This window comes from Erythranthe guttata, chromosome 5, assembly GCF_056151865.1.
Source record: "Erythranthe guttata isolate IM_541 chromosome 5, IM_541, whole genome shotgun sequence".
Taxonomy (NCBI): domain Eukaryota; kingdom Viridiplantae; phylum Streptophyta; class Magnoliopsida; order Lamiales; family Phrymaceae; genus Erythranthe; species Erythranthe guttata.
This window is the reverse complement of record NC_142537.1, coordinates 1,912,811-1,938,069: the sequence shown is the minus strand read 5'-3', so window position 1 is coordinate 1,938,069 and position 25,259 is coordinate 1,912,811. Positions and strand designations below refer to the sequence as shown.

General features: G+C 34.8%; 3 protein-coding genes across 3 annotated transcripts; 1 reads left to right on the top strand and 2 right to left on the bottom strand.

Annotated features, from left to right (window-relative positions):
• Window positions 1-9: 9 nt before the first annotated feature.
• On the bottom strand, window positions 10-4,422 carry LOC105966071 (lysine--tRNA ligase). Its single transcript, XM_012990617.2, has 17 exons — window positions 4,294-4,422; window positions 3,837-3,905; window positions 3,586-3,751; window positions 3,416-3,509; window positions 3,172-3,257; window positions 2,519-2,631; window positions 2,378-2,440; window positions 2,117-2,242; window positions 1,750-2,032; window positions 1,571-1,667; window positions 1,322-1,478; window positions 1,089-1,232; window positions 916-984; window positions 677-820; window positions 546-601; window positions 348-382; window positions 10-235 (listed from the first exon to the last, which is right to left on the bottom strand). Exons 1-17 carry the CDS (start codon window positions 4,294-4,296, stop codon window positions 210-212), a joined length of 1,731 nt encoding a protein of 576 aa, XP_012846071.1. The 5' UTR covers window positions 4,297-4,422; the 3' UTR covers window positions 10-209.
• Window positions 4,423-6,509: 2,087 nt separating this feature from the next.
• LOC105966220 (Core-2/I-branching beta-1,6-N-acetylglucosaminyltransferase family protein) lies at window positions 6,510-8,499 on the bottom strand. Its single transcript, XM_012990785.2, has 2 exons — window positions 7,750-8,499; window positions 6,510-7,335 (listed from the first exon to the last, which is right to left on the bottom strand). Exons 1-2 carry the CDS (start codon window positions 8,293-8,295, stop codon window positions 6,673-6,675), a joined length of 1,209 nt encoding a protein of 402 aa, XP_012846239.1. The 5' UTR covers window positions 8,296-8,499; the 3' UTR covers window positions 6,510-6,672.
• A 5,757-nt stretch (window positions 8,500-14,256) lies between these two features.
• Window positions 14,257-22,206, top strand: LOC105966103 (zinc finger protein BRUTUS). The gene is made up of 14 exons (XM_012990649.2): window positions 14,257-14,698; window positions 15,932-16,141; window positions 16,857-17,051; window positions 17,136-17,476; window positions 17,877-18,099; window positions 18,196-18,364; window positions 18,477-19,700; window positions 19,878-20,073; window positions 20,174-20,395; window positions 20,472-20,609; window positions 21,231-21,462; window positions 21,554-21,613; window positions 21,693-21,764; window positions 21,845-22,206. The coding sequence occupies exons 1-14, from the start codon at window positions 14,414-14,416 to the stop codon at window positions 21,974-21,976; spliced, it is 3,699 nt and encodes a 1,232-aa protein (XP_012846103.2). The 5' UTR covers window positions 14,257-14,413; the 3' UTR covers window positions 21,977-22,206.
• Window positions 22,207-25,259: the final 3,053 nt, after the last annotated feature.

Genomic DNA, 25,259 nt, shown 5'->3' with positions numbered 1-25,259 from the left:
GAATTAAAATTGAATACAGGAAAAAAAAATTAAATATTTAAACATATAAGCAAAGACAACAACTGTCAGAATCATCATGCAATGCAGCAAATGAAGTTGCCCCAAAAATGGATGACTGAATTAAGAATTTTTCAAACACAGTATTTTCAAACTCAATAATCAGAAAATGATTTTCTCTCTCTATTGTCTGGTGGGGTTGTTCTGATTTCTCATGACAACACAACCTTTTCAAGCTCTGCATATACATCAACAATAATGAATTAAAAATAAATTACGCCGAATCTTTCAGAAAAGAAAAAAAAAAGATATGCGTCAAAATTGTCGAAACATAAATTATTTAAAAATACCTTGGGAGGGAGGTTGATCCAGAGGCTTCTTGTTGCTGCAAATGGGAATTGTAGAAAGTTTAACGGATATTCTAATTGATCATAAAATTGAAACTCACGATTTACATGGACGAGCATTTAGATGGATGCGTGTGTAAGGATTCATATATTTGGAGTTTTTCATTTGGAAAAAGACAAAAACAAGTTTGATTTTTGTACCTATCTTTGCTTGCAGGTTCATCTTGTGGCTTCATTGCTGGGAAAAGCAAAACTTCCTGCATGTAAACCAACAGTGAGCTTGACTAGAACTGAAATTACGACAATAGTTTACGAGGTGCAAAAGTATTGACCTTGATGTTCTGCGAATCGGTCAACAACATTGCGAATCGGTCAATACCCAATCCCCAACCACCAGTTGGAGGCAGACCATATTCAAGAGCCGTACAGAATGTTTCATCAAGGGCCATTGCTTCGTCATCGCCCGATTGCCGGTCCTAATTTCAGTGTAAGACATCTTAAGCATTAAAAAAATTTCCAACTTTGGACAAAATAATGTACTCCATTAGTATTAATTTTTTCCTACAAATACCTTGAGTTGGTCAGCAAAACGCTGGCGTTGAACAACAGGATCATTCAATTCCGTGTACGCATTGCAAAGCTGTCAAGTACACGCAACAAAAAGCTGAAATCAGCATATAATTCAACAAGGAAAAACAACGGTGAAAAATGAAGAATGAAATATCAAGTGGAATTAATACATACTTCGTGTTTGTTGATGAACAGCTCGAATCTTTCAGTTAGGCCAGGTTTCGACCTATGCCACTTTGCCAGTGGACTCATAATCTCCGGATGATTGATAATGAAGGCAGGGTTCACACATGTCTCCTCAAGAAAATGCCCAACAAGCTGTACCAAAAAAAATTCAAGTAATCTAATTAAGAAAAAAATAATAATAATAGATTCACAGCCAAAAAGAAAAAAAACAGTAACCTTACTTTGTCTAATAATCGGGTAGTTGTTTGAGGAGGCGGGCACTTGATCTCAAACTTTGCACACGCATCCACCAGATACTTGTTAGCTTCCTCACTGGAGAGGTCCTTTGGTATGCTTAGATTAGCAATCTGCTCCAACCCTTCAATCATATCAATCCGCCTACAAAAGCAAACCCGATAAAACCATCTCTTACATTAAACACAATCTTCACACAAGTATAAAAAAACATAGAGGAATAAATGCAACAAAACCTGAAAGGAGGAGTGAAGTCAATCTCAATAGGTTCATTGTCCAATCCATTCGCATGATACTTAATCTTATAGCCACCTGTGAGTTCCTTCACCATACCTACCAAGATAAAAAGAATATGTTTTGAGATATTCAAGAATAAGCTTTTTTTTTTTTTGAATAGACGATTTTTTCTACCTACCGCTAATCATATCTTCAGTTAGTTTCATCAAATCGTTGTAATCGGCAAAAGCCATGTAGAACTCGCAAGTTGTGAACTCAGGATTGTGTGTAAGGTCGATTCCCTCATTCCTAAATTGCTTCCCGATTTCATACACACGGTCTAAACCACCAACAACTAGTTCCTTGAGATATAATTCTGGAGCAATTCGCATGAACAGTCTCATATTTAGGTCATTGTGATGTGTCACAAATGGCCGAGCAGCTGCACCCCCAGCAATCATGTTCATCATGGGTGTTTCGACCTTTCAAAAGAAGAAGATTGAAAAGCGTAAGCTAGTGAACATTAATTATTTTAAGACCATATATATTATTGGACTTAGACATACCTCCAAAAAATCTTTTTCATCAAGAAATCGCCTGATATAGGAAATAACTTTTGCCCTGGTCTTGAATATTTCTCGAACCTCCATATTCAGCATCAAGTCCAAATAACGCTGCCTATATCGTGTTTCCTAAAATGAAATACTATCTATCAATATCTATAAAAAGTTTGCAACAGAAACACAGACAAAAGTATGAATAATAAGTATGCACGACAACTTGTACACGATGAAGGTTCAACGTAATTGAAAAGAGTAGTATAGTACCTGATCCTTCAATATGTAAGCATCCGGATTTCTCCCACTTCCTGGAACCCAAACATCACTTACCTATGCAAAGGAAATAAACGTCAATGAGTAAGACACACAGTGTGGGTGTATGAGAGCTGACAAGAATAAGAGTTCTACCTTAACATTTTCGGATCCTGGACCAATTTTCTGCCGTGGCATCATGTGGAGACAGTGGGAAAGCACTATAAATGTCTTTGGAAAAATACTAAGCTCTCCCCTTTTACTTTTACCTGAAAAATAAGCAACTACAAGGTAAGGTTTTTGAAGATGTATGAATATTTATTCTATGGAAAGACGAGAGTGACATTCGAAACTGCAAAAACTACAGCCAGTTTACTTGGGACTATAACATCGTAGACTTATTGAAGACACTTTGTGAAGCATTACACAATAGATATATAATAACCAAGATACACAAAAAGTCAATGTCAGCTAATTAAAAGTCAATTACAGTGAGCAACCATACATGTAGAACAAACATTCTGTTAAGAAAATAGCTTCTTAAATTGGGATTATAACTCAGACGCGCACAAACTCACACTCAAATGGTGACCTCCCACATACATACGAGAAACCCTACCACATGACGGGGTAGAGGTTTTCACAAACGATGTAAACTTTATTCATAAGTGAAACAAAACAAAACCTTACCCTAGAGCAACTAAGTAAATTTTTTATGAGATTTAAATTAGGAAAAAGAAAAAATAAATTCACAACAGTTGGGCATGGCAAATGTGATTTCAGGGGTATGTTATTAGAAAGCCACGAACCTGGGAATCCAATGATCCCAACAATATCTCCTCGCTTCACTGAAGAATGGAATCTAGTAAACTCTTCTTCCTCCATATCCGATTTCCTACACAAACATCCATAGTTAAAATTGTGACTAAAAGCAATCAAGTATAAATGTATTATCTCTCAGCATTATAAGAAATCATGAAGATAAAAGATTACAGGATTGCAACATGAATGAAAGCTACCATTCCTGCATAGAATATTCGATTATATGATTACCTCGCATCGGTCATAACTTGAACCTTAGCCCCACCGCCGTGCAAATCGTAGAAAAACAGTTTTGATGACGACGATCTCTTGTTCATAAGTCGGCCTACCAAAAGATAATGTACACATCAGCAACCAAAAGTAAAATATGCTGATTTCACAACGCATAAAATCTACCATACCGGCAATTCTTTCTTCCACGTCTTCAAGGTGATCCCCACTGTTTAGACTTTCATATTTCTTCACATATTCGGGAATCGTCAAGTTGGCTTCGAACTTGTGGGGATACGGATTACTGCCGGATTCCTTCTGAGCTGAAAGAAATCGCAACCTGTTCTCGTAATATTGCTGCATGCAAGGACGTGGCATAAGTGAAACAACATAGACATCAGAATATAAAATTTTAATAATATACAGTGTAAACTAGACATACCGTTGGATCCATGCCTTCATCCTCCGCAGCGGCAGATTTCTTCGCCTGTGCTCTTGGCTTAGCAGAAGCCTGAAATGAGTACAAATTTCGAAAAATCCATAAAAAGCCAAATGAGAAACATAAGGAACTAGGTTCAAGTTACCACAAACAATTCGTTATTATCAATTTACAACAAAGAATTGAATCACAGGAAAACCAAAACAACATAACTATCAATGAATTATTTTGAGTTAATCATTTTTCTTCATCGGTTATTTGAACAAGAACAAATAAGGTCAAATTTCGACCCTGACCCATATTTAACTTGAGAATCCGATAAAATCAAACTGTAATTCGATCACGAAAATAAATTCAGATAACATTTAAACATCTATATAAATGTCAAAACAGTTTTTCGAAAATGAAATGAAGAACAACAGCAAATCTATGCAAATGTTCGTGGAAATAGAGAATTTACCATGTTTGCAGAAAGCTGAGGATTGGGAAAGAGGAAAATGAAAATGCAAATGCCCAACTTCTAATTTCTCTGAGAACTGGAAAGGCAGTGATAAACCCTAATGACTTGAATTCTAAGCGGACAGTGTCATTTCATTTTCATATGAATTGGGCTTTGGGCTAACTCGGTTCATGTAATTGGGTTGGGCTAACTCGGCTCGTGGGATTGGGTTGGGCTAACTCGGCTCATGGGATGGGTTGGTGTTTTTTTTTTTTTTTTTTTTATAACAATTTTACCATTTTAAAACAACATTTGGATTAAAATTGAAATGATGATGATTAATTTTTGGATTATTAAGAGTTGGTTAAAATTTCCTAAACCTAAAAATAGTTAATTTAGATTATGTTGCTAGTTTCTTACTATATTTTAACTATTTGATTTAATCTAAATTAAATATATTGCATTGGAGCTATTTGTGTGGTTTATATTATGTATTAAATAACATCTCGAAAACGCGTTCATTCTACGTAGATTAAATCAATTACAATAATATTAAATAAGATAAGATAAGATTAGCCAATATAAGATTAAATAATCTAATAAAACTCAATTATTTTATTGGAGCTTGCAACGTCCAATAAAAAAAAACTCATTAGAAAGCAAGATAAACCATGATTATATAATTTTGGCAGGTCGACCCGGCAATTTATTGGGAATACCAAACATCAAATTAAGTCAAATTATTTAGTTAATCATGGCTAATCTCCCCAACCAAACGAAGTATATTTGGCTAATCTCCCCAACCAAACGAGGTATATTAATATATATTACGGGCGTTGATATATTATGTATTCAGTTACATAAATACACCGGTTAAACTCTGATATCACTACAATAATTGTAAATCACATAATTGCTAATACTTATTAATATTAGGATGCGGCTATATGCAATACTCATTCCACTTATGCAAGACCAAATTAAAGAAAAATTCCAAAAGATTCTATTTTTTAAGATGAAATGACAAATATACCCATAAGTTAATTTGCCCTTTTTCCTCATACAAGACCAAAAATAATGAGGACAAAAAAACAAAAAAAAAATCAAAAAGAAAAAACTAAAAAAAAAAAAACAAAAAAAAACAAAAAAAAAAAACTTTGCGTGAATTGAAACAACACCCTCCTTCAAACCCTACCCACCCACCTTCTAACCCTACCCACCCACCTTCTCCGCCGTTAAATTTCGCCGCCCAAGCTTCGTCGCCTAAGCTCCGCCGCCCAAGTTCCACCACCGATCGCCGTCGCCGCCAGCTCCACCGCTCACAATCATGAGTGATCCAAACCTGGCCAGCAACGCCGCCGAAAAGAGGAAAAACAAATTAAATTTGAAACTGGTAAAAATCGACACCAAGGTGTCGAAAAGTTACACTACAAATCGACACTTAAGCGTCGAATTTTATAAGCAGAAATCGACATTGACATGTCGAATTTATAGCACAAATTCGAGATGTCCAAATGTCGAATTTTATAGCACAAAATCGACATCTAGATGTCGATTTTTACCCATAAAATTCGACTTGTACATGTTGAATTCGTTTGCGCGAGATTTTTTTTGGAAAAACGATATTTTAGCTAAAAAAAACCCATAAATGCATACCTGCTTGGGTTCTTCCACCGTAGAATCTTCTATTTTGATGTCTTCTGACTCCATACTTTCCATCTTTGTAAGATTTGTTGAGTTTTGATGATTTTGAATGTTTAGGTTTTGTGGGTTTATGGAAGAGGAAGGAGAAATGTCTTGTGGTTTTTGGAAGATGGAGAAGATGAAAGTTGGTCTTGTGGTCTTGTGGTCTTGTGATAGGGTTTTTTGTGTTTTTGAATTTTTGGTCTTGCACATTTTGAATTTTTTATTTTTTTAACAAGTAAGGGTATTATAGTATTTATACATTGAAAATTTTAATTTGGTCTTGCACAAGTGGGTTTAGTCTTGCATATAGCCGCAGCCTTAATATTATTATATTTTTTTCTAATTTATATTTTAGCATATTTGCCCCTTAAATTTTTAACAAGGAAAAATATATTTGTTAATTTTCTAGAAACGCAGTCGTTAGTTTTTCACTCTCGGGTTTCCAAAACGCCGTCGTTTCAGGACAACCATGTTTTGTATGGAGGCCGACGTTGGAAAAATGCGCAGCGGTTTTCTAACGACATATGTTAGTACTTATTTCCCCTGAATTCTTGTTATAAATAATCTCTGTTGTTTCATATTTTCTTGATAGTGGAGTACAAATTCATATGAAATATGATATAATTAAAGAATGTGGGAGATCCCCAAAAAGAATAGTGTTCCACACTCTCTCTCTCTCTCTCTCTCTCTCTGTATATATATAATTATATATATCTACCTATTGAAGTGCATAACCTTTGGTGCAAACCTCAACAGCCTATCCAATGCATTATAAGTGAATTTTCTCGCAAACAAGTAACACACATTAGTTCTCTCCCCATTGTACTCACATCCACCACCTCCTCCGCCGCCGCCGCCACTCCTCAGCCTCTCCAAGAACTCCGGCGTGACATCCGTCCTGACGAACTTAGCCGGGTGGGGCCCGCCCCTGGACCAGTCAACCCAAGTCAAAGTCCTGTTCGAGTTCCTCCCCCCAAACTTCATGCTCACGAAAGTCGGCAAGTAGTGCTCGTCCGCGTAACAAGAGCCGTCGCAGTACTTTTGGAAAACCGGGAAGTAACTTGTGTCGGAAATAACTTCCAACGCAAGACTCCTGTCGATACCGAACCACTGCGATCCCTTTCTCCAGTCGTGGAGCTTGACGGTGGGCCCCATTTTGTGGCTGTACCGGCCCCGCCCGACGGGGCCCGCCAGATCGTACGACTCAACGAAGTTTTGGGTGGAGTTGATTAAGTAGGAGTAGATTGTCGAGAAGTTGTATAGCGGGATACATGATTCGGAAATGAGGACAAATCTTTGGTTGGAGAAATCGAGAAGCGCGTTTGCTAGTAGTCTTCGTTCGGCTTCGATCATATTAACATTCCCCCATTGAACTACCTGCATTTAATAAAAATATTAGAAAGCATATATATATGTTTAATTTATTGACTACCTCAACCAAAAGATTAAGTTGTAAGTAAAATGTATTATTTAATACCAATATAAACGGTTGATTGGTTTGCTACCGACAGAATGGAAGTTACTAATTGTTTAATATTAGAAAATGTCGATTTTATTTTTAAAAAAATTAATTTTAATTTTTTATTTTTGTGGGGGTGGGGGGTCCTCTGTTAAATGCTCTGCCCCCATTCAATCCAAATTTGTTTAGGCATAAAATTGTACTTGCTGAATACACAAGAAACATAACATTAAAACATGTTTAATAATTATGTTAATTCTTAAGGAGTTGAGAGGGTTGATTAACCTTAATTCTTCAAACAAATATTATTTATGAATTAATAATTGACTGACCTTACTAGGAATCCTTCTGCCGTGAAAAATCGAATCACGGTCAGGCTCCGATCCATTGAAAGATGGATCGGAGTGCACGTAAATCGAGTACAGCCCTCGGTGCCCTCGAAAGAATCTCTCCCACAAGGGCGCTAAGATCACCGGCCCTCTTGTCAGGAACATGAACGCAACCTTCGGGGCACGTTCGAACGGGAATTCCTTGATTTTAGGAGCCATTGATGCTCGCCACATCAGCTCCCGTTCGCTCATTCCGTGCAAAACCTCGTCGTGAGTTTTCGGAGCGGTGGGTTTTTTCGAGGGTGGTGGTGGTGGAGTATTGATAGGTGGCGGTTGGTTTAGTAGCGACCGCGAGGTGAAAATCGAGAATTGGCCGTTTGTGACTTGGAGATTGAACGAGAAGCTCTTGTAGTGGAAGCAGAGGATTATTCCGAACGTTAATCCGAATACGAAGAAGAAGACGTACGAGAGGAGGTTTAGGAGAGGGTGTGGTGAGTAGTTTATTAGTTTTCCGGCGACCGAGATTGGGCTTTGGCCGTGGCTTTTCATTGTTACACGGCGGCGGCTGGAGGGTGGTGGATGGTGGTGGAGTTTGTTCGCCAAATGTGAAATGAAGACTAGTACTATATAGAATATTGGGATTTAAATTGAGGAGAATTAAGAAGCAAACTTAGGTGAGTTGGGACAAAAATATTATTTTAATTAGTTTAAATAGAAGACAACTAACTGTCGGTTGTAGTGTGAGTTTGTTACAAAGTTTTATTTACCTGTAATTAAATAAATAAATAAAATTGGATTGGGAATTTGATGGAGAAGACTTGTTGGACAATGATTTTCTTCTCACAATTTGGACTTGTAGCTACATTGGAAAAGTACAGCCGTCAACTAATTCGCGCGTGTGTATTTGTGTTAATTATTTAATTATTTATTTATTATATATTTTGGTTAATATCTATGTTTTTTTTATATACAATACACAAATACACAGAACATTAATTAATTATACTTTGTACTTTACATAATTTTAACACGTGATTTTTGTGCATGAACCGTGAATGAATAATAATTACATATTCGATGTATTTCACTAAGTGTAGTATGAAATACTATTTATTTCTCCAATAATAATAATAATAATAATAATAAACCATACAAATAATTTACATTAATTACTAAATGGACCGGCCAATACATGTCGAATTCACTGGACCTAACGATAGTTGCTTAACTAGTAATACACGTCAATTGGTAATTATGCCAATGGTTTATTAATTATTTCCTGATAATATCGTTTTATATTAGCAGATAAAAATAATAATTGTTTAGTACCTTTTTTTGGATTATGCCAAAAAAACTATTGTGTCGGTATTATTGGATGGAAATGAACCCAAATTTATTTTATTTTTATTTTTCAATAATTGTTTATTTTTATCAATTGATTGAAACCATGCACCAAAATCCTCTTAGATACTAGCACGAATTAATGAATTAATTATATTTTTGGTACTTATAGCTAAATAAAAAAGTCAAATTTAGACTATTCATATTTCAATTTTGAATAAAAATTGCGTGTTGGTGACCAAAATAAATTTCAAAACCTGGAACTAAAACCAACTTTGACATCTAGACTAGTCAAATTTATACCTTATACCTATGTTTTGTGAGAGATGGTCTAATGTTATTTGAATATTTAAAAAAAAAAATTAAATAATCATCGAATTATTTGGAATATTGCAGAAACAAGTCTATTTATTTGTTTATGATTACTTATTTTTGGCATTTTTTTTTCACTGTCAAACTCTAACTAAAAGTGGAACAGCATGCAATTTCAGGTAATAATGGTAAATCAATTCCCATATTAGATTTATTTTCTTCACATCTAAATCTAATCATGCAACAAAAAGAGAATTTTAAATTTTATATATTTTATCACAATATTAATTAATAAATGCATGTGGTCCTGTTAATTAATCATGACAACTGGTGTTGGCCTGCATTACTGCAAATACATGGTTAGATATTTCTCAGGAGACCATTCAAATCATCACTAGAGTGCTCATGCATCACAGATTTACACTGAATTGGGTATTTAGTGATACAATTAATAGTTGTCACTAATTACGCGGCTTTTTTTTTTTTTTTTTTTTTAATAATAAGTATTATTTCCTTAGTTTATTGAGTTATAATATGGTAGATTACTAAATTTTATAATATATAGCATTTGGTTGACCGTCAAGCACACTAATTTCTGTTTTTTTTTTTTTTTTTTTTTAAAATACAAATTGCACTATGTACGATCACCAATGTCGCATATACCCCTATGTACTACAAAATGCAACAAAGTGACCCATCAGTTTAACGGTCAATCCTCAAATCTCTAATACCGTTAGTTTATGTGGCGTACTTACCTTTTTACCTTATATTTATGTGATATTGATGTGTCTAATTGGATCTTAAACCCAATTGGTCAATTAAATGTTCAATTAAGGGAAAAGTCCAATTAGAGCACCACTTCTATAATTTTCTCCCACATTGAATCTCTACAAGAAGTTTTACACTTCTACACTTGTCCCGCATCGAAAGTTTACAAGAAACTAATAGTCAAGTCCTCTTATAAAGACAAGGTATGATTCATTTGTCAATTGATCTTTAATTTGGGTGATATTTTAGCCTTTGTAAAATATCACTTCCAATATTTGACTTGAGCGTCATAGTCACTTAGTGTGTCACTTAGTGTCTTGATTTGTTTAGTCCGGACCCACACCTTTGATCCCTTTGGACACGTGGCAAGGAACCTTGACATTCCCGATATTGGGCTTGAAAATTCCTCCACCATTTCGGAGCAGCATCAGACTTTATTGCATAACTTTGGAAAAATATGTCATGTAGAGTTTGGACGTAAAAAATAAAATGCATGAATTTTGAGAATTATAAACAAAATTTAGGGAATAAGCATGAAAAAAATGAAGTAAATTGATTACAAGAGAGAAAGAAAGAGGCACATCTATTATACACAACTATAGGGGTATTTTCGTCAAAAAATGTCCAATATGTAGTGCAATGGTCGGTCAACTTTCAAAAAGGACAGATTCTTTAACATGACCTGACGGAATGGGCCACATTGTCGCATTTTGTAGTATAGCGGATATTTGTGGCAATAGTGATAGTAAATGGGTGCAATTTGTATTTAACCTTTTCTTTGGTGGATAAAACTTGAATAAAGCCATATATTATTATAGCCCAGTTTCATTATGAGCTGGGCTTTATACATACCATCACCTGCTAATTGGGCGTCACATCACGTAATGAGGCCGGCACAAGTTACCGAGTGGTCCAATTTTGCAAGGTAACAAGTTATAATAAATTAATAATAATAATAATAAATTATTATTAATAATAATAATAATAATAATAATAATAATAATAATAATAATAATAATAATAATAATATAAAAAACAATAAAAAATAATAATAAGAATAATAATAATAAATAATAATAAATAACATGAGAAATGACTACCCCTCTCCCATTTAATTTCCTAGTGGATTTCCATTTAGTCTTTTTCTTCTTTTTTTATTTTATTTTTTATTTTAGATTTTTATAACATTTGTGTGACATTTTACAAATGCTTTTTTATGTGTTTATGGAAAGAAGAAAATATGTTAAATCATACCTAATTAATGGTGAAGTTTATGACTCACATTTGCACTGATTAATAGCAGCTATAGAGTCTAGAGTATGCCACTTTTTCGTTTATTTTTATGCTACATCCGGTGAAGGTTACATTGAGTGGATTTTTATCGTTGATCTGCACACACCAATGTTGGTGTGTGTGTGCTTGTGTGTATATAGATGGTAAAGATCTACCCAATGTATTTCACTCAGTGTAGCATAGTATAAACCGACTTTTCCTTAAGTTTCAACACATGGACAGATCGTGAGTAATTAAGTTGGTATACAACATTAAATTTACCATGTTGACCAAATGTTTATTTGAATTTACAAAATTTAAAATGAAACATATAATTTGATTAGTAATGTGCCCAAACCCAATATAATTTGAAACCAAAGTTCTGAATTAGGGGTGAAAGTTGTAATGTAGATTTCCAATTTCCGCCGGTTTCATCTGAAAAGTTCCGAATTTTGAACAACTTTCTTCTTCACGGTTTTTCGATTTTCGATTCGATTTATTTTTCCAAACTGACCTAACTGACCTAACCGACTCTTCTAAAAGGTTTAAATATGAGATTAATTTAATCCTTCTTCTCCTTCACCTTTAAAGAGAGAGAGAATATCTCCCAACCACATGGTTATGCATCTTGATTCTTGACTAACAAAAAATTAACCTTACAAAAAAAACCTAATAAAATGTGTGCAAAGGCAATTTTATTATTGCAAATTGACTGTCCGTCTAGTATAGTGGATGCGATTTAGAGGGCGTTTGGCTAAGCTTATTTTAAACAGCTGATAAGCTTTTACGTCTGATAAGATGTTTTTAGAGCTGATAAGCTGTTACATCTTATTTTTAGGATTAATTATTAGAGTGTTTGGATAATGAGCTTATTTCTTAGTTTTACTCATTATAAGATCTTAAATAAAAAGGTGGGTAGAGGTACTTATTTAAAAAGATCTTATTTGGTCTCCAACAGCTTATTTTAAAGAAAATTAAGATTTTTTTTTAAAAATTTACCAAACACTTTGGAATAGCTTATAAGCTCATTTTAACATCTTATAAGCTTAGCCAAACACCCTCTTAATCTAATTTAATTTATAAATCACTTATTTGATAATAGACCACACTTTTTAAAGCGTGCGTTGCTTTATCACGTCTTTACCTACAAAGGTGGATTATCTAATCCAATCACCAGAAAAAAAGTAGGAAAATGACAACAGTGAATCAAGAAAATAAATCTAGGACAAGAAAGTTTATTTAATTGAAGAATGTGGGTAGATCACAAGCACCACACACGCTTAATTATTTTTTATTCGACAGTGGAATGCATATTTAGCCATTGAGATATTAATTATATTTTTTTATATATATCTCTATAATTTTATATAATGATGGATTTGTCCAAGTGAGATGGATGAACAGTCAAGAAAAGCGTTTTAGGTAGAATATTGTGTGGGACTCGTCGTGTTTGACCTTCTATACTTAACTTGAAGAATTTCTAATCTCTCTCTTTTTCTTTTCTTTTTTTTTTCTTTTTTTTTTATAAAGAATCTTGTATTTATTTGGGGTTTATAATTTAAAGGGTAGGTAATTTTAGATTTAAAAACTTATTTGAACCCAGTTTGTTAATACAATGAACCAAATTTGAGATTGTTTGTTAAAATTGTTGTTTTATATGCTTATAGAAATCAATGTTGGATAAATTACGGCCACCTCCTGAACTATGGTCAAATTACGAAAACATTCCTCTTGTTTGAGTAATTACAGCCACCTCCTCAATTGTGTATTATTTTACGAAGATACCCCTCCAGAGGTAAATTTGGGGATGTTAAATCGGCAAAATCGAATCGAAATTTCGGTAAGCCAACATTTCATACCATTTACCGAACTGAATATACGATTTAGTTCAGTAAATAACCGAATTACATAAATTTTTTATGTAAAAATATTTAAAATGATGGGAGTGACTGTAATTACTTAAACAAAAAGGCTTTCTTTTCGTAATTTAGCCATACCTTAGGGGGTTGGCCGTAATTTGCCCAATCAATCTTATTTAGTTGTAATGATTTATTTGTTAAGATAGGAGTATGTTGAAACTATAATCCTCTTCTTAACTACTCTAATAAAAATTAAAATTAAAAAAAAAAAAAAAAAGAAAAAAAAGGAAAAATAGGTTGCATCTATTCAGCGGCCAACTGGAAGCTGAAGAATCAAGGGACGTGTGACGGCACGGACGTTCGCATGCCAGCCTGACGTTTGGCATATGCTTACAGCTTACTTAATACTTACCTCTTGGGTTAATCTTTTGCATTTTCAGTTTTCAGATTTTTTTTTTTAATTTTCAAATCTATATATATCTTAATAAAATATAATTTAGCTTACGTTTGTAATTAAACAGATTAAATATTTTTTCTCTCTCCCCCTCAAATGAAATAATGAATTTCAGTGAAAAGTTTTTACATTTTTTAGAGGTAAATAAAAATAAAAAAGAATGAGATTTGACAGTTAATTATAACTTAACATAGTAATTATTATTGAAGCGTCACCGCTTAAAAAAAAATAATCAAATTCATGCGGTATATAATAAAACGCAACATGCAAAATAAAAAATAATTATGGGGACACGATTGATTTTAAATTTTTAATACTACATCACGGTATAAATAGTCTAATTTGACCAATGTATAGTCAATTAATCAAACCACCACGTACTATCCATTTCCCGTCACGTGCCATTCACACCCGACAACCTCACCACCACTTCGCCGACGTGTCCCACTACCGCCAGGTCAGCCACTTTGAATCTCCGCACCACCACGTGTTCAACTATAAATTGCCCCCCATTTATTTATCCATCACGAATTTACCCTCCACCGGCATTTCATTTCATTTCACATCACGTGAAGTAAATGAATTCATAGAGAGAGAAAGAGTCCCAGTACATAGGGGGGAAATCCTAATTCATAAAAGGGGAAACAGACCTCGTGAATTGATGGCGACGCCGGAGATACAGAACGGTAGCGTTTCGGTGATGGCGGCGGCGCCGGTAGCTGGTCCTTTGGATCAGAACGGCCACTCGGCTGCGGCGCTCAGGGTTTCGTCGCCGATTCGGATTTTTTTGTTCTTCCACAAGGCTATTCGAGCTGAGCTGGACGGTCTTCACCGGTCGGCGATGGCTTTGGCGACGAATAGAGGTGGAGGCGACATCAAGCAGTTAACGGAGAAGTGCCATTTCCTGCGCTCGATTTACAAGCACCACTGCAATGCAGAGGATGAGGTTTGTGCTGGTGTGTGTGTGTGTTTTCTGTCAGTAGTGTATAGTGTATCTGCTGCTTATTGTACTTTGCTGTGTTGTTTTTACTAATGTTTTTTTTAGTAATTTCTACTTGGATGTTTTGCTTGGAGCATGCGAAGCATTTTATCCCAAATTCAGGAAATTAAGTTCTTCAATATTGTTTTAATTGTTCGTGAGTTTTATTCTATTTCTCTTCATTTGATTTCTATATGCTCTTTCACTAAACTGCAAAGGATCATAAGCGGCTTAGTTAAATTTATCGAATTTGTAGAAACATATGCATATTACTTGCAGTTGCAGTAGAAGGTGCTTGTTTGAGTTGCAACTTTGTATGTTATGTTAAGTGCAAGTAATACGGTTATGGTTTAATCATGAAATTTGTCACGAATGGGGGTTGATAGTTACAGGCTTTTACAGCTATAGAATATGATATTAAATTTATTTTGTTCATAATCTAATCACAGGCATCCTTGCCTAATGTTAAAAAACAACTCAATCTTCACATACTGTGGTTTATTTCTAATGGATTCTGTCAAAATTGATGGTTTTTCTCCAAATTGTTAGAATTGAAAGTCGGGAATGTATTTTCTTGGGAGAAACCACGGAAGTTTCTATTGATGATACTAGTAAGCCTATTGGATCATTTTTTCTGTCAATTCTCATCTTCATGAATAACATGCTGACATATCTAATGTTCATGCATAACATTTTACTTATCTCGTATAGAATCTTATAGGCAGTTTATGTTAACAGAAAACCGCATTGGTATGGGTCAGATTTTTGAATAAGAAGAGTTTATGTTTATTTGCATTAATGCGTTATCTTATAAATTAAGTGACTTATGTGGTGTAAAACCTTGTTATTAGGCCATTTAAAAAAAAAAGTGACTTATGCGCTCTTCTTACTAATGAATCAGTGAGCAATTTGTTATAGTTGTAAGGCATTGATCTGTAATGGGAACTCTTTCATAGTTCTCCGCAATGAATTTCAAACCCTCCATCCAACTATTTTTTTAGTACTCCAACATGATCTCTATGGATGACAGACACGGTTCATACGGACTTTTTTTTACTTTTTTTTTCCTTTACTACTCTTTATCAGGAAATTTTTGAACTATGTATAATAATTCTATAGGAATCTTTTGTGCATCCTATTTGCCTTCCTCTTAGCTGTGCATAGCAACCAATATAAAGTCATTCAAAATGTTAATGACAGGTTATCTTTCCAGCACTTGATATCCGTGTGAAGAATGTGGCACGGACTTACTCCCTTGAACATGAGGGTGAAAGTGTGCTTTTTGATCAGCTCTTTGCGTTGCTAAACAATTCTATGAAAAATGAAGAAAGCTATAAGAGAGAGTTGGCCTCTTGTACAGGAGCCCTGAAGACATCAATCAGTCAGCACATGTCCAAGGAAGAGGAGCAGGTTTGCTTTTTATGCTTTCTTTTTTCTGTTGGCATTTGGCTACATATTTGAAGCGGTGATTCGGATTTTGGACAATGTTGTGAGGAAAAAAGAACTTACACTGGTCGTAGACATTATATTAAGCAAATCACGCTAGTTAAATGTGATATAGAAGTAGTGTGCCATATTTATCCTAGTAGTACGATCTTCAGTTCCAATTGTTTTGCTAAATCTAAGATTTGCAGGACTGCTCTATTTAGTTTCTCATCACAATTGGAGACCTTAACTTAATTGATGCTCCAGGAGTAATCTCTATTTTTATACCATTTTTTCCCATCTCTGCTGCAAATATATGTGATTCAAATCTTATTCTTGTCAATTTTCTTCTTCACCTTTGTTTATCTTATCAGTTTGATTTGTTATTCTGAAGTAAATCAAAAGAATAACCACGAGACATAAAATCTGTCTCCAGAATGTAATTTGTACTTTATTTTTCGTGTATATGGACTTCAAAATGTAAGTTTGGAATTAAAATAATTTAATTTTACTTTATCATGTAAAAATGTCAGGTGTGCACCGTCATTTTTTAGGACTTAAGAGGGGTCTTGGATGAATTTTTTTGAATAAGGAATTTGGATTTAAAGTTTTTAGTTAATCACGGTTCTCTGATATTCCCTTTCATACCCTATGGAATAGAATTATGTATATTGATTGCCATGTTTCCATTAATTGGCAGGTCTTCCCCTTGCTCAACGATAAGTTTTCATTCGAGGAGCAAGCATCTTTAGTATGGCAATTTTTGTGCAGCATTCCCGTGAATATGATTGCAGAATTCTTGCCGTGGCTTGCGTCATCAATTTCACCAGATGAGCGGCATGATATGCGTAAATGCCTGCACAAAATAATCCCTGATGAAAAGCTGCTCCGACAGGTTAGATGCCACTTGACTGGCAGCACAAGCATAAAGAGCTTGGTAATATTTTGTTCTGACTTGTCTTTCTTGTTCATGATGAAGATTATATTTACCTGGATGGATGGATTAAAGATTTGCAACAAGCGCAAGTGTTACGAAGATGATCCTAGAAGTAGAAGCTCAGGTAGTCCAAATGAATACGGACATCGCTCTTGTGAATCTTCCCAGAATTCTGATGGAGATATTCGGTCTGATTGTGGTGCCACTACGTCCTCGCTATATTTTCCGATAGATGATATATTGCTTTGGCATAAGGCAATTGAAAAGGAATTGATTGATATAGCTGAGGCAGCTAGAAATATAAAATTAAATGAAGATTTTTCTGATCTATCTGCCTTCAATAGGAGGCTCCAATTTATAGCCGAAGTCTGCATTTTTCATAGGTATTTGTACGTTTTTGGTCTCACAATTTGTTCTTTCTGAACTCTTTTAAGTAATCCGTAGCTTAGTGTAACATTTTTCATAATTTCAAACCCATTCCTCCAGGATCAAAAAGTTACTAGCACTAGCAGGGTTACCACCATCTTAAGGTGCTATAGATGAGTACGGATATGGACGTAAATTTAGACTAATGTTTCCAGATTTGACATGACTTTTCCTTGCTTGTTGAACCTTACTACATCGAGACAGTGAAAAAACAATAATGTTGGCCAGAATTTTTGCTATCACGATTTATTGTGATTTAGTATGGATGTACAACTGCCAGCTTTTGTGAACTGTTGTCTGTGTTTTTTTTTGTTTTGAGATTCTGTTTTGAATGTTGATTTGAAACTATTGCTGCAGCATAGCTGAGGACAAAGTTATATTCCCTGCTGTAGATGCAGAAATCTCTTTTGTCCAGGAACATGCCGAAGAAGAGAGCGAGTTTGACAAGTTCAGGTGCTTGATAGAGAGTATTGAAAGTGCTGGAACCAACTCATCTGCTGAATTTTATTCAAAATTATGCTCACAGGCTGATCATATAATGGAAACTGTGAAGAAGCATTTTCGGAATGAGGAAAGTCAGGTAGAGATCCAATGTCCTTTGTTTCTGTGAGTACTTTTGTATAATAATTTGTAGCATCTAGAAAATGGTGAATTCATTTCAGTCCTGAATTTATAGGTCCTTCCACTTGCACGGAAACATTTCAGCCCTGAACGTCAGCGAGAACTCCTGTACCAGAGCTTGTGCGTGATGCCACTGAGATTGATCGAATCTTTCTTACCATGGTTGGTTTGGTCTATGGGTGAAGATGAAGCTCGGTGTTTGCTTTACAACATGCTCATAGCAGGTACTATGCCAGTGTCTTTTCTTTATCTTTTGGAACTGTTATCATTTAAGTTGTACTTTTTGCAGACTGCTTCTGTGTATATAATTTGTGCCTAACCCATTACAAATTGCAGCTCCAGCTTCAGATACTGCTCTGGTTACTCTGTTCTCTGGTTGGGCATGCAAAGGTTGTCCTGGAGGGATATGTTTGTCTTCCTTTGCAATTGGTGGTTGTCCTGTAGAAGAGATTAAAGAAACCAAAGAGAATTTTGGAACGTCTTGCAATTCCTGTGCGTGTTCAAGTACATTAAATGAAAGTAGAACTTGTGGACTAGCATGTAAATGCGAAAAGACTGTCAAGGATGGAAACTTAGATTCTTCTTTAGAAAATATAGCTTCAGAGGTTTCGGGAACATTATCCCAAAAGGCTTCTCAGACTAACCAGTCTTGTTGTGTTCCTGGTCTAGGTGTCAGTAGAAATACCCTAGGAATGAATTCCCTCTCCGCTGCCAAATCTTTGCGCTCTTTATCTTTTGGTCCAAGTGCTCCTTCTCTCAAGTCCAGTCTTTTTAACTGGGAAACGGAAACCGACTCTAATATTAGTGACCTTACAGCCCGACCTATCGATACCATTTTTAAATTTCACAAAGCAATTCGGAAGGATTTGGAATATCTAGATGTTGAATCTGGGAAGCTTAGTGATTGTGATGAAAATTTCATTAGACAGTTCAGTGGTAGATTTCGTCTTTTATTTGGCTTGTACAGGGCACACAGTAATGCAGAGGATGATATAGTGTTCCCTGCTTTAGAATCAAATGAAACTCTCCACAATGTTAGCCATTCATACACTTTAGACCACAAGCAGGAAGAAGAATTGTTTGAAGATATCTCTTCTGCATTAGCTGAGCTATCTCAACTTCATGAAAATTTGAATGCGAAAAATGTGTCGGGAAATTTGAGCGAAAGTCCCTCTGGTTCTTCAAGTCACAGTAATAGTTTGAAGAAATATAATGAGCTGGCAACAAAGATCCAGGGCATGTGCAAATCTATTAAAGTGACTTTAGATAACCATGTTATGCGTGAAGAAGTTGAGCTTTGGCCATTGTTTGACTTATATTTCTCTGTGGAGGAGCAGGACAAACTGATTGGTCGCATTATTGGCACAACTGGAGCAGAAGTTCTTCAGTCAATGCTGCCTTGGGTAACTTCTGCTCTTACTCAAGAAGAGCAGAATAAAATGATGGACACGTGGAAAAATGCAACTAAGAACACAATGTTCAGTGAGTGGCTTAATGAATGGTGGGAAGGGACTTCAGCTGCATCTTCACATGTATCGACAGAGAACAACTCTTCACAAGGTACTTGAAACACTCAGTCTGACTTGCTCTTTGTCATCTTATGCCAACACTTATGTTTTTCCTTTTCCCGGTAAATATGCCACTACTTGTGTTTGCTGGCCTAAATATCTTGCAGCATGTCACATTGTAATTGTTAAAATTTGCTGTTCTCAAGATATCAAGTACATGAATCTGCAGGGTACGAAGTACATGAATCTGCAGGATATGAAGCACATGAATCTGCAGACCAAAGTGATAATACTTTTAAGCCTGGGTGGAAAGATATTTTCCGAATGAACCAAAATGAGCTTGAAGCAGAGGTAAGGAGGGTCTCTCGTGATTCAACTCTTGATCCACGAAGGAAAGCATATCTTATTCAAAATCTAATGACCAGGTTCAAACTTCTTACTGTTTTCTGTTTTCTAATCCCGCCTTTTCATATGATTCTCCTTATCTTTCATTTAATGTATTTTTGTTCCTTTAACTCTTGTTAGTCGCTGGATAGCTTCTCAACAGAAAATTTCACAAGCAAGAACAACCAAAGCTGAAGATGGGGAAGATTCACTTGGATGCTCTCCCTCATTTCGTGATTCTGAGAAACAAATTTTCGGATGCAAGCATTACAAAAGAAACTGCAAACTCCGTGCTGCTTGCTGTGGCAAGCTAGTTGCATGTAGGTTCTGCCATGATGAAGTCAGTGACCATACGATGGATAGGTAATGTAGGAAACTGATTCCTTTGCCTTGAATTTTGTAGGACAAATATTTTTTACGTATTTTGCTATTTTCGCAGGAAAGCGACATCTCATATGATGTGTATGAATTGCCTACAAGTACAAGAAGTTGGACCAGTTTGCATAACCCCATCTTGCAATGCACTTCCAATGGCAAAATACTATTGCAGTAGTTGTAAATTCTTTGATGATGAAAGGTAAGATTTCTTCATTAACTTCTTTTAATTCTTCTAGTGTAAATGGCTGCTTTAGGTTCTTCTCATTCAGAATCATGCTGTAGCGCCCCCCTTCTTAACTAAAAAATCATTAAATATTAAGTTGATGACGAGGGTTTCAGTTTGATTGGTAGGTTAATGCCTAGATAATTTAGTTACAATATGAGAATGACTGTGTTGACTCTGATGAATTTTGATAATAACCTGAACAAGCATACAACGAGGTATGCCTTTTAACTTCCCATTGTTTCTAGCAAGTCAAACTTTTACTTGTCATTTGTAGTCCGGTAGCTGAAAATTGGTTTTGTATTTCATTTGGTAAGTTTGGGTCTGCGAAACACAAAACAACATCTTTCCTTTGACTTTTTTCCCCATTGCATGTGCTTCTTCTTGTCTTTCGATATCTCCGTCAAGGTTGTATCCTTCACCTTTGATCTGAACAAGTGCATGCGTGGTACATGCATGAAAATATGTTTAAATGCACAAGAGAAATGCAGATGTACGCAATGTAAAGTTAATGAGATGACTAACATAGACAATGTGATGAAACTTGAGAATGTGACCTTCCTCCTTATTTTCCCTTCAAATTCCCTTTTTTTCCAGGGAGATTTATCATTGTCCCTTCTGCAATTTATGCCGTGTCGGCAAAGGACTTGGTGTTGACTTGTTCCATTGCATGACATGCAATTGTTGCTTGCCGATGAATGCGGACCATAAGTGCATTGAGAAAGGTCTTGAGACTAACTGCCCCATATGCTGTGATTTTTTGTTCACATCGTGTACAGTTGTGAGGGCTCTTCCTTGTGGCCATTGCATGCATCAGTCTTGCTTTCAGGTCTATTCTTTATCCTTTTCTTTCTGGACCATGATCGGATCTTAACATACATAAACTATTCACCATAACTCTATTATTTCTGTCACACCAGGCATATGCTTGCACACATTACGTCTGTCCTATCTGCAGTAAATCAATGGGAGACATGTCGGTAAGAATTATCTCTACCTTCTATGGATTAAAACCTTTCACTAGCTTGTGTATATTATATAATTTTAATTTTAATCCAGGTCTTCTTTGGCATGCTTGATGCTCTAATGGCTTCTCAAGTTCTTCCAGAAGAATACAGAAACCAGTGTCAAGTGAGCATAATTAATTCATCTCCTCTAACTTGTGAAACAAAAAAATTTCGACAAACTTATATTTATTGATGCATGCGCAGGATATCCTGTGCAACGACTGCGATAGAAAAGGCACTGCACCATTTCATTGGCTGTACCATAAGTGTGGCCTTTGTGGATCATACAGCACCAGAGTAATTAAGGTCGACCGAGACCCTAATTGTTCGACATAGTCCACTCCCACTAGTCACATATTCTCCGTTTTTCTTCCTCCCCATGTAAATTGCGTCTTATTGAGCCAAATTTTGTCATTTTTGAGACGTTTGATTGATAGTTAAGTCCGATAGATTATAAATGACATAAATTCACCCCAATATAATATTCTACGTATATAACGAGTGCGTTACGTCTTACATATTTGGATTGAAATAATTTGCATAATAAAAATTTGTTTAACCATCAATGGTGAATGACTGGACTTCAACTATATCTTTTACAGGTTAAAAGTTTTTTCGTAAATTATAATCTGCTTTATGGACAAATTAGGCAGTAATCTTTTACTCATTTTCTGATCCTAAGTTTTAGTTGTTGGATCTAATTAATTGACATGGAAAACCAAAGTCTTTTAATTTTAGTCATTTTTTAATCTATTTTCTTTTACCTAATGGTCACCGTACTTGGATTTGTTTATGTTTTCGTGTTGGCGTAAATCTTGCTTTACTTTCGACGAAAATTTTCTTTTGGAGTTTGTATTCAACAGGTTAATAATATAATACACATTTTATTTGAGATGCTATAAGGGCATTTTGGATCTCTAAATTTTGTTTTGAATACCCATTTAGACACTCAAAATTTAAAAAATAATAATGTAATAATGCAAGTTAATTAATTGTTTAAACATATCTTTTTAAGTGTAGTAAATGATCAACATGTAAATAAATATTTGAAATGGAAGAAGTGCAACTCAGAGCTATGAATAAATTAATCACCCTATGTTATATTCAGACACAACAGAAAATGCCATCTTAGGTTATCTGTTTTTAGACCTGTACTGTATTTAATTCACGTAGAGATGACCTTATATATGCACAAAGAAATATTGCATTTACATTATTATTATATAATATGATATTCTTTGTTTTATATTTCTTGTCTTCACATGCGCGCGTCGTATACCAAGTTTGTTGTTTATATTGAGACCAACTGCGTAACACTTGCATTTTTTATTTTATAATTTATTTATTTAAATTGTTTATTTAAGGTTTTCTTTGTTAAAGAACAATAGCTCCATGACTTGGTCGCTCACATGCATAGGAGTAGTTTTTCATTGGATCTCGGTCTGTAGTTTAATCAGTGCTTAGATTCTTTCTTTTGCCTCCGATTTGATAATTAATTAATGATTATTTGATCTCTCTCTCTCTCTCTCTCTCTCTCTCTCTCTCTCTCTCTCTCTCTCTCTCTCTCTCTCTCTCTCTCTCACACCGGTAAGAAAGATTGCTCTGCACCGAGTATGTATAAAGATATAGACTGAAAGCCATGAATCAATTGTGAATACAATCTATTCATAAAATGTGGTGTTAAAGTAAAAGAGAACTTTGCATACAAAATAAATTTGATGTATTATGATCGATGATGTGTAACATTAGCTCTAGTATACATACACGTAGCTGTCTACGTGGAAACAAGTGTCTTGATGATATATATATTATATTATATGAATATAATTAAAGAATACTTAATTAAATATGTAACCCCATGACGTGTGCATGTGTTTTCCTTGCATTAACGTGCTAAGTGGTATTTATTATGCCGTCTAGTTGTCCATTTCATTGCCAACCCAAAGCACATTTCATTTGTCTCATTTGATTCACCAATTAGTAGTAATATTTGTTTTATACTATACCCAATGAATCTTATTGGAGATTATTATACCATACATATTGCTTCATATATATTTTACATATCTATATGTTATGTGTGTGATTGTGTGTAAATTAAACGTGAAAAAAATATTGTCCGATATATTTCATCAGACGTAGAATTTACAACACCAATTAGTAACTAGCCAACTACCCACCCCACCGGACCCCTTACAAAGACCAAAAGAGCTTGTGAGATTATGTCAATTGACCCAACTTCGAATTCCCTTGGCAACGGTCGTCAGGTCGAGTCTGACACACATGAATAGCCTAATACAGTTTACGGTTGTTCTATAGTTTATAAGTTTACAAGTTTTCAAGTTATTAAACGAGAGTGTAGGTTTTTCACCCAGTCCACCTATATAGATGGCTGCGCGTCACTTAAAAAAAGACCCAAAGAGCAATCAAAGCTTTTCTTTTTTTGATGAAGAGGAATCAAAGCTTATAAAATATGCTTAGGCATTCTAGACCGTAACCTAGGGTTAGACTTCAGGTTAGATTAGTATTAATTACTTAATTATAAATTGAAAAAAAAAAGACCCAAAGAGCAATCAAAGTTTTTTTTTTTTTTTTTTTTTTTTTTTTTTTTTTTTTTTATGAAGAGGAATCAAAGCTTATAAAATATGTTTAGACATTCTAGACCGTAATCTAGGATTAGGCTTCAGGTTAGATTAGTATTAATTACTCAATTATAAAATAATCAACATGTTTATTTTTTCTACACATAGTATATGTGAGGAGTCACTTCACATGACTTAAAGCTAACTCCACCCAAACCTACTAATTTATTCATATAATAATTTATTAAATGAAGTAGGTATAGATGATTGTATATTATAAGAGTGACCCCCACACCACATAGTTTTGTATTAATGATTAATTATGCTTTGAACATATCCATAAAAAGGGATTACAGCTTGGAAAATAAGTCACATTATGGCATTAATCTTTTTGGACTTTTTCCAAAGTAATGGGGGTAAAAAGGGAACAAATTTATAAAGATGATTAGAAAAAAAATTGTAATATGATGGGATCATGTGTGTCCATTAATCTCGAGTTTAACCAATGTAACAAGCTCTTATTGGCTTAATCGCCTTGATTAACACCAAATTGGTGGGCCACGACGGGGATTTAGGCGATCTTAAGACGATAATATTGGTATCACTTCCATCAATAATAATAATTAAAGCATGATTAAAGTCCCTTAAAAGTGTTTAATTTTATATTTAGTGCGGTGTAAACCATTAGCGGTAACCCACATTGATCGATAATCTATATGATTAGGACATTTAATCAGTAGATTAATCAACAAGCTTGGAGAAGATAGATTGGACAAGCTAACTGAAATTATATATACATATATATATGTATGTATGAAATTTTATATATATGGTCCCAAAATGGCCACCTATGTGCAAATATTGGCAGGTTAATTACAAGAACTAATCACATGTAATTTCCCTATAAGCATGGGGTAACCATGTGCTTATCTCCTTAATTAATTCATACAACCTTAACAATGTTGTAGTACTTGTAAACAATGTTGCCTTCAGCCTAGCATGCCTCAATAAAATATGTCAGCTAATTTTTGTTGGGG

What these genes read in the sequence shown, in the direction of transcription:
- LOC105966103 (XM_012990649.2), top strand. Translation starts at nt 14,414, where the DNA reads ATGGCGACGCCGGAGATACAGAACGGTAGCGTTTCGGTGATGGCGGCG. An exon ending in TTACAACATGCTCATAGCAG is followed by an intron (nt 18,365 to 18,476) that starts GTACTATGCCAG and finishes TACAAATTGCAG; the next exon opens with CTCCAGCTTCAGATACTGCT. An exon ending in AAATTCTTTGATGATGAAAG is followed by an intron (nt 20,610 to 21,230) that starts GTAAGATTTCTT and finishes CTTTTTTTCCAG; the next exon opens with GGAGATTTATCATTGTCCCT.
- LOC105966220 (XM_012990785.2), bottom strand. Translation starts at nt 8,295, where the DNA reads ATGAAAAGCCACGGCCAAAGCCCAATCTCGGTCGCCGGAAAACTAATA. An exon ending in GCAGAAGGATTCCTAGTAAG is followed by an intron (nt 7,336 to 7,749) that starts GTCAGTCAATTA and finishes TATTAAATGCAG; the next exon opens with GTAGTTCAATGGGGGAATGT.
- LOC105966071 (XM_012990617.2), bottom strand. An exon ending in GTTTTGCTGACCAACTCAAG is followed by an intron (nt 821 to 915) that starts GTATTTGTAGGA and finishes CACTGAAATTAG; the next exon opens with GACCGGCAATCGGGCGATGA. An exon ending in CCGATTCGCAGAACATCAAG is followed by an intron (nt 602 to 676) that starts GTCAATACTTTT and finishes GTTTACATGCAG; the next exon opens with GAAGTTTTGCTTTTCCCAGC.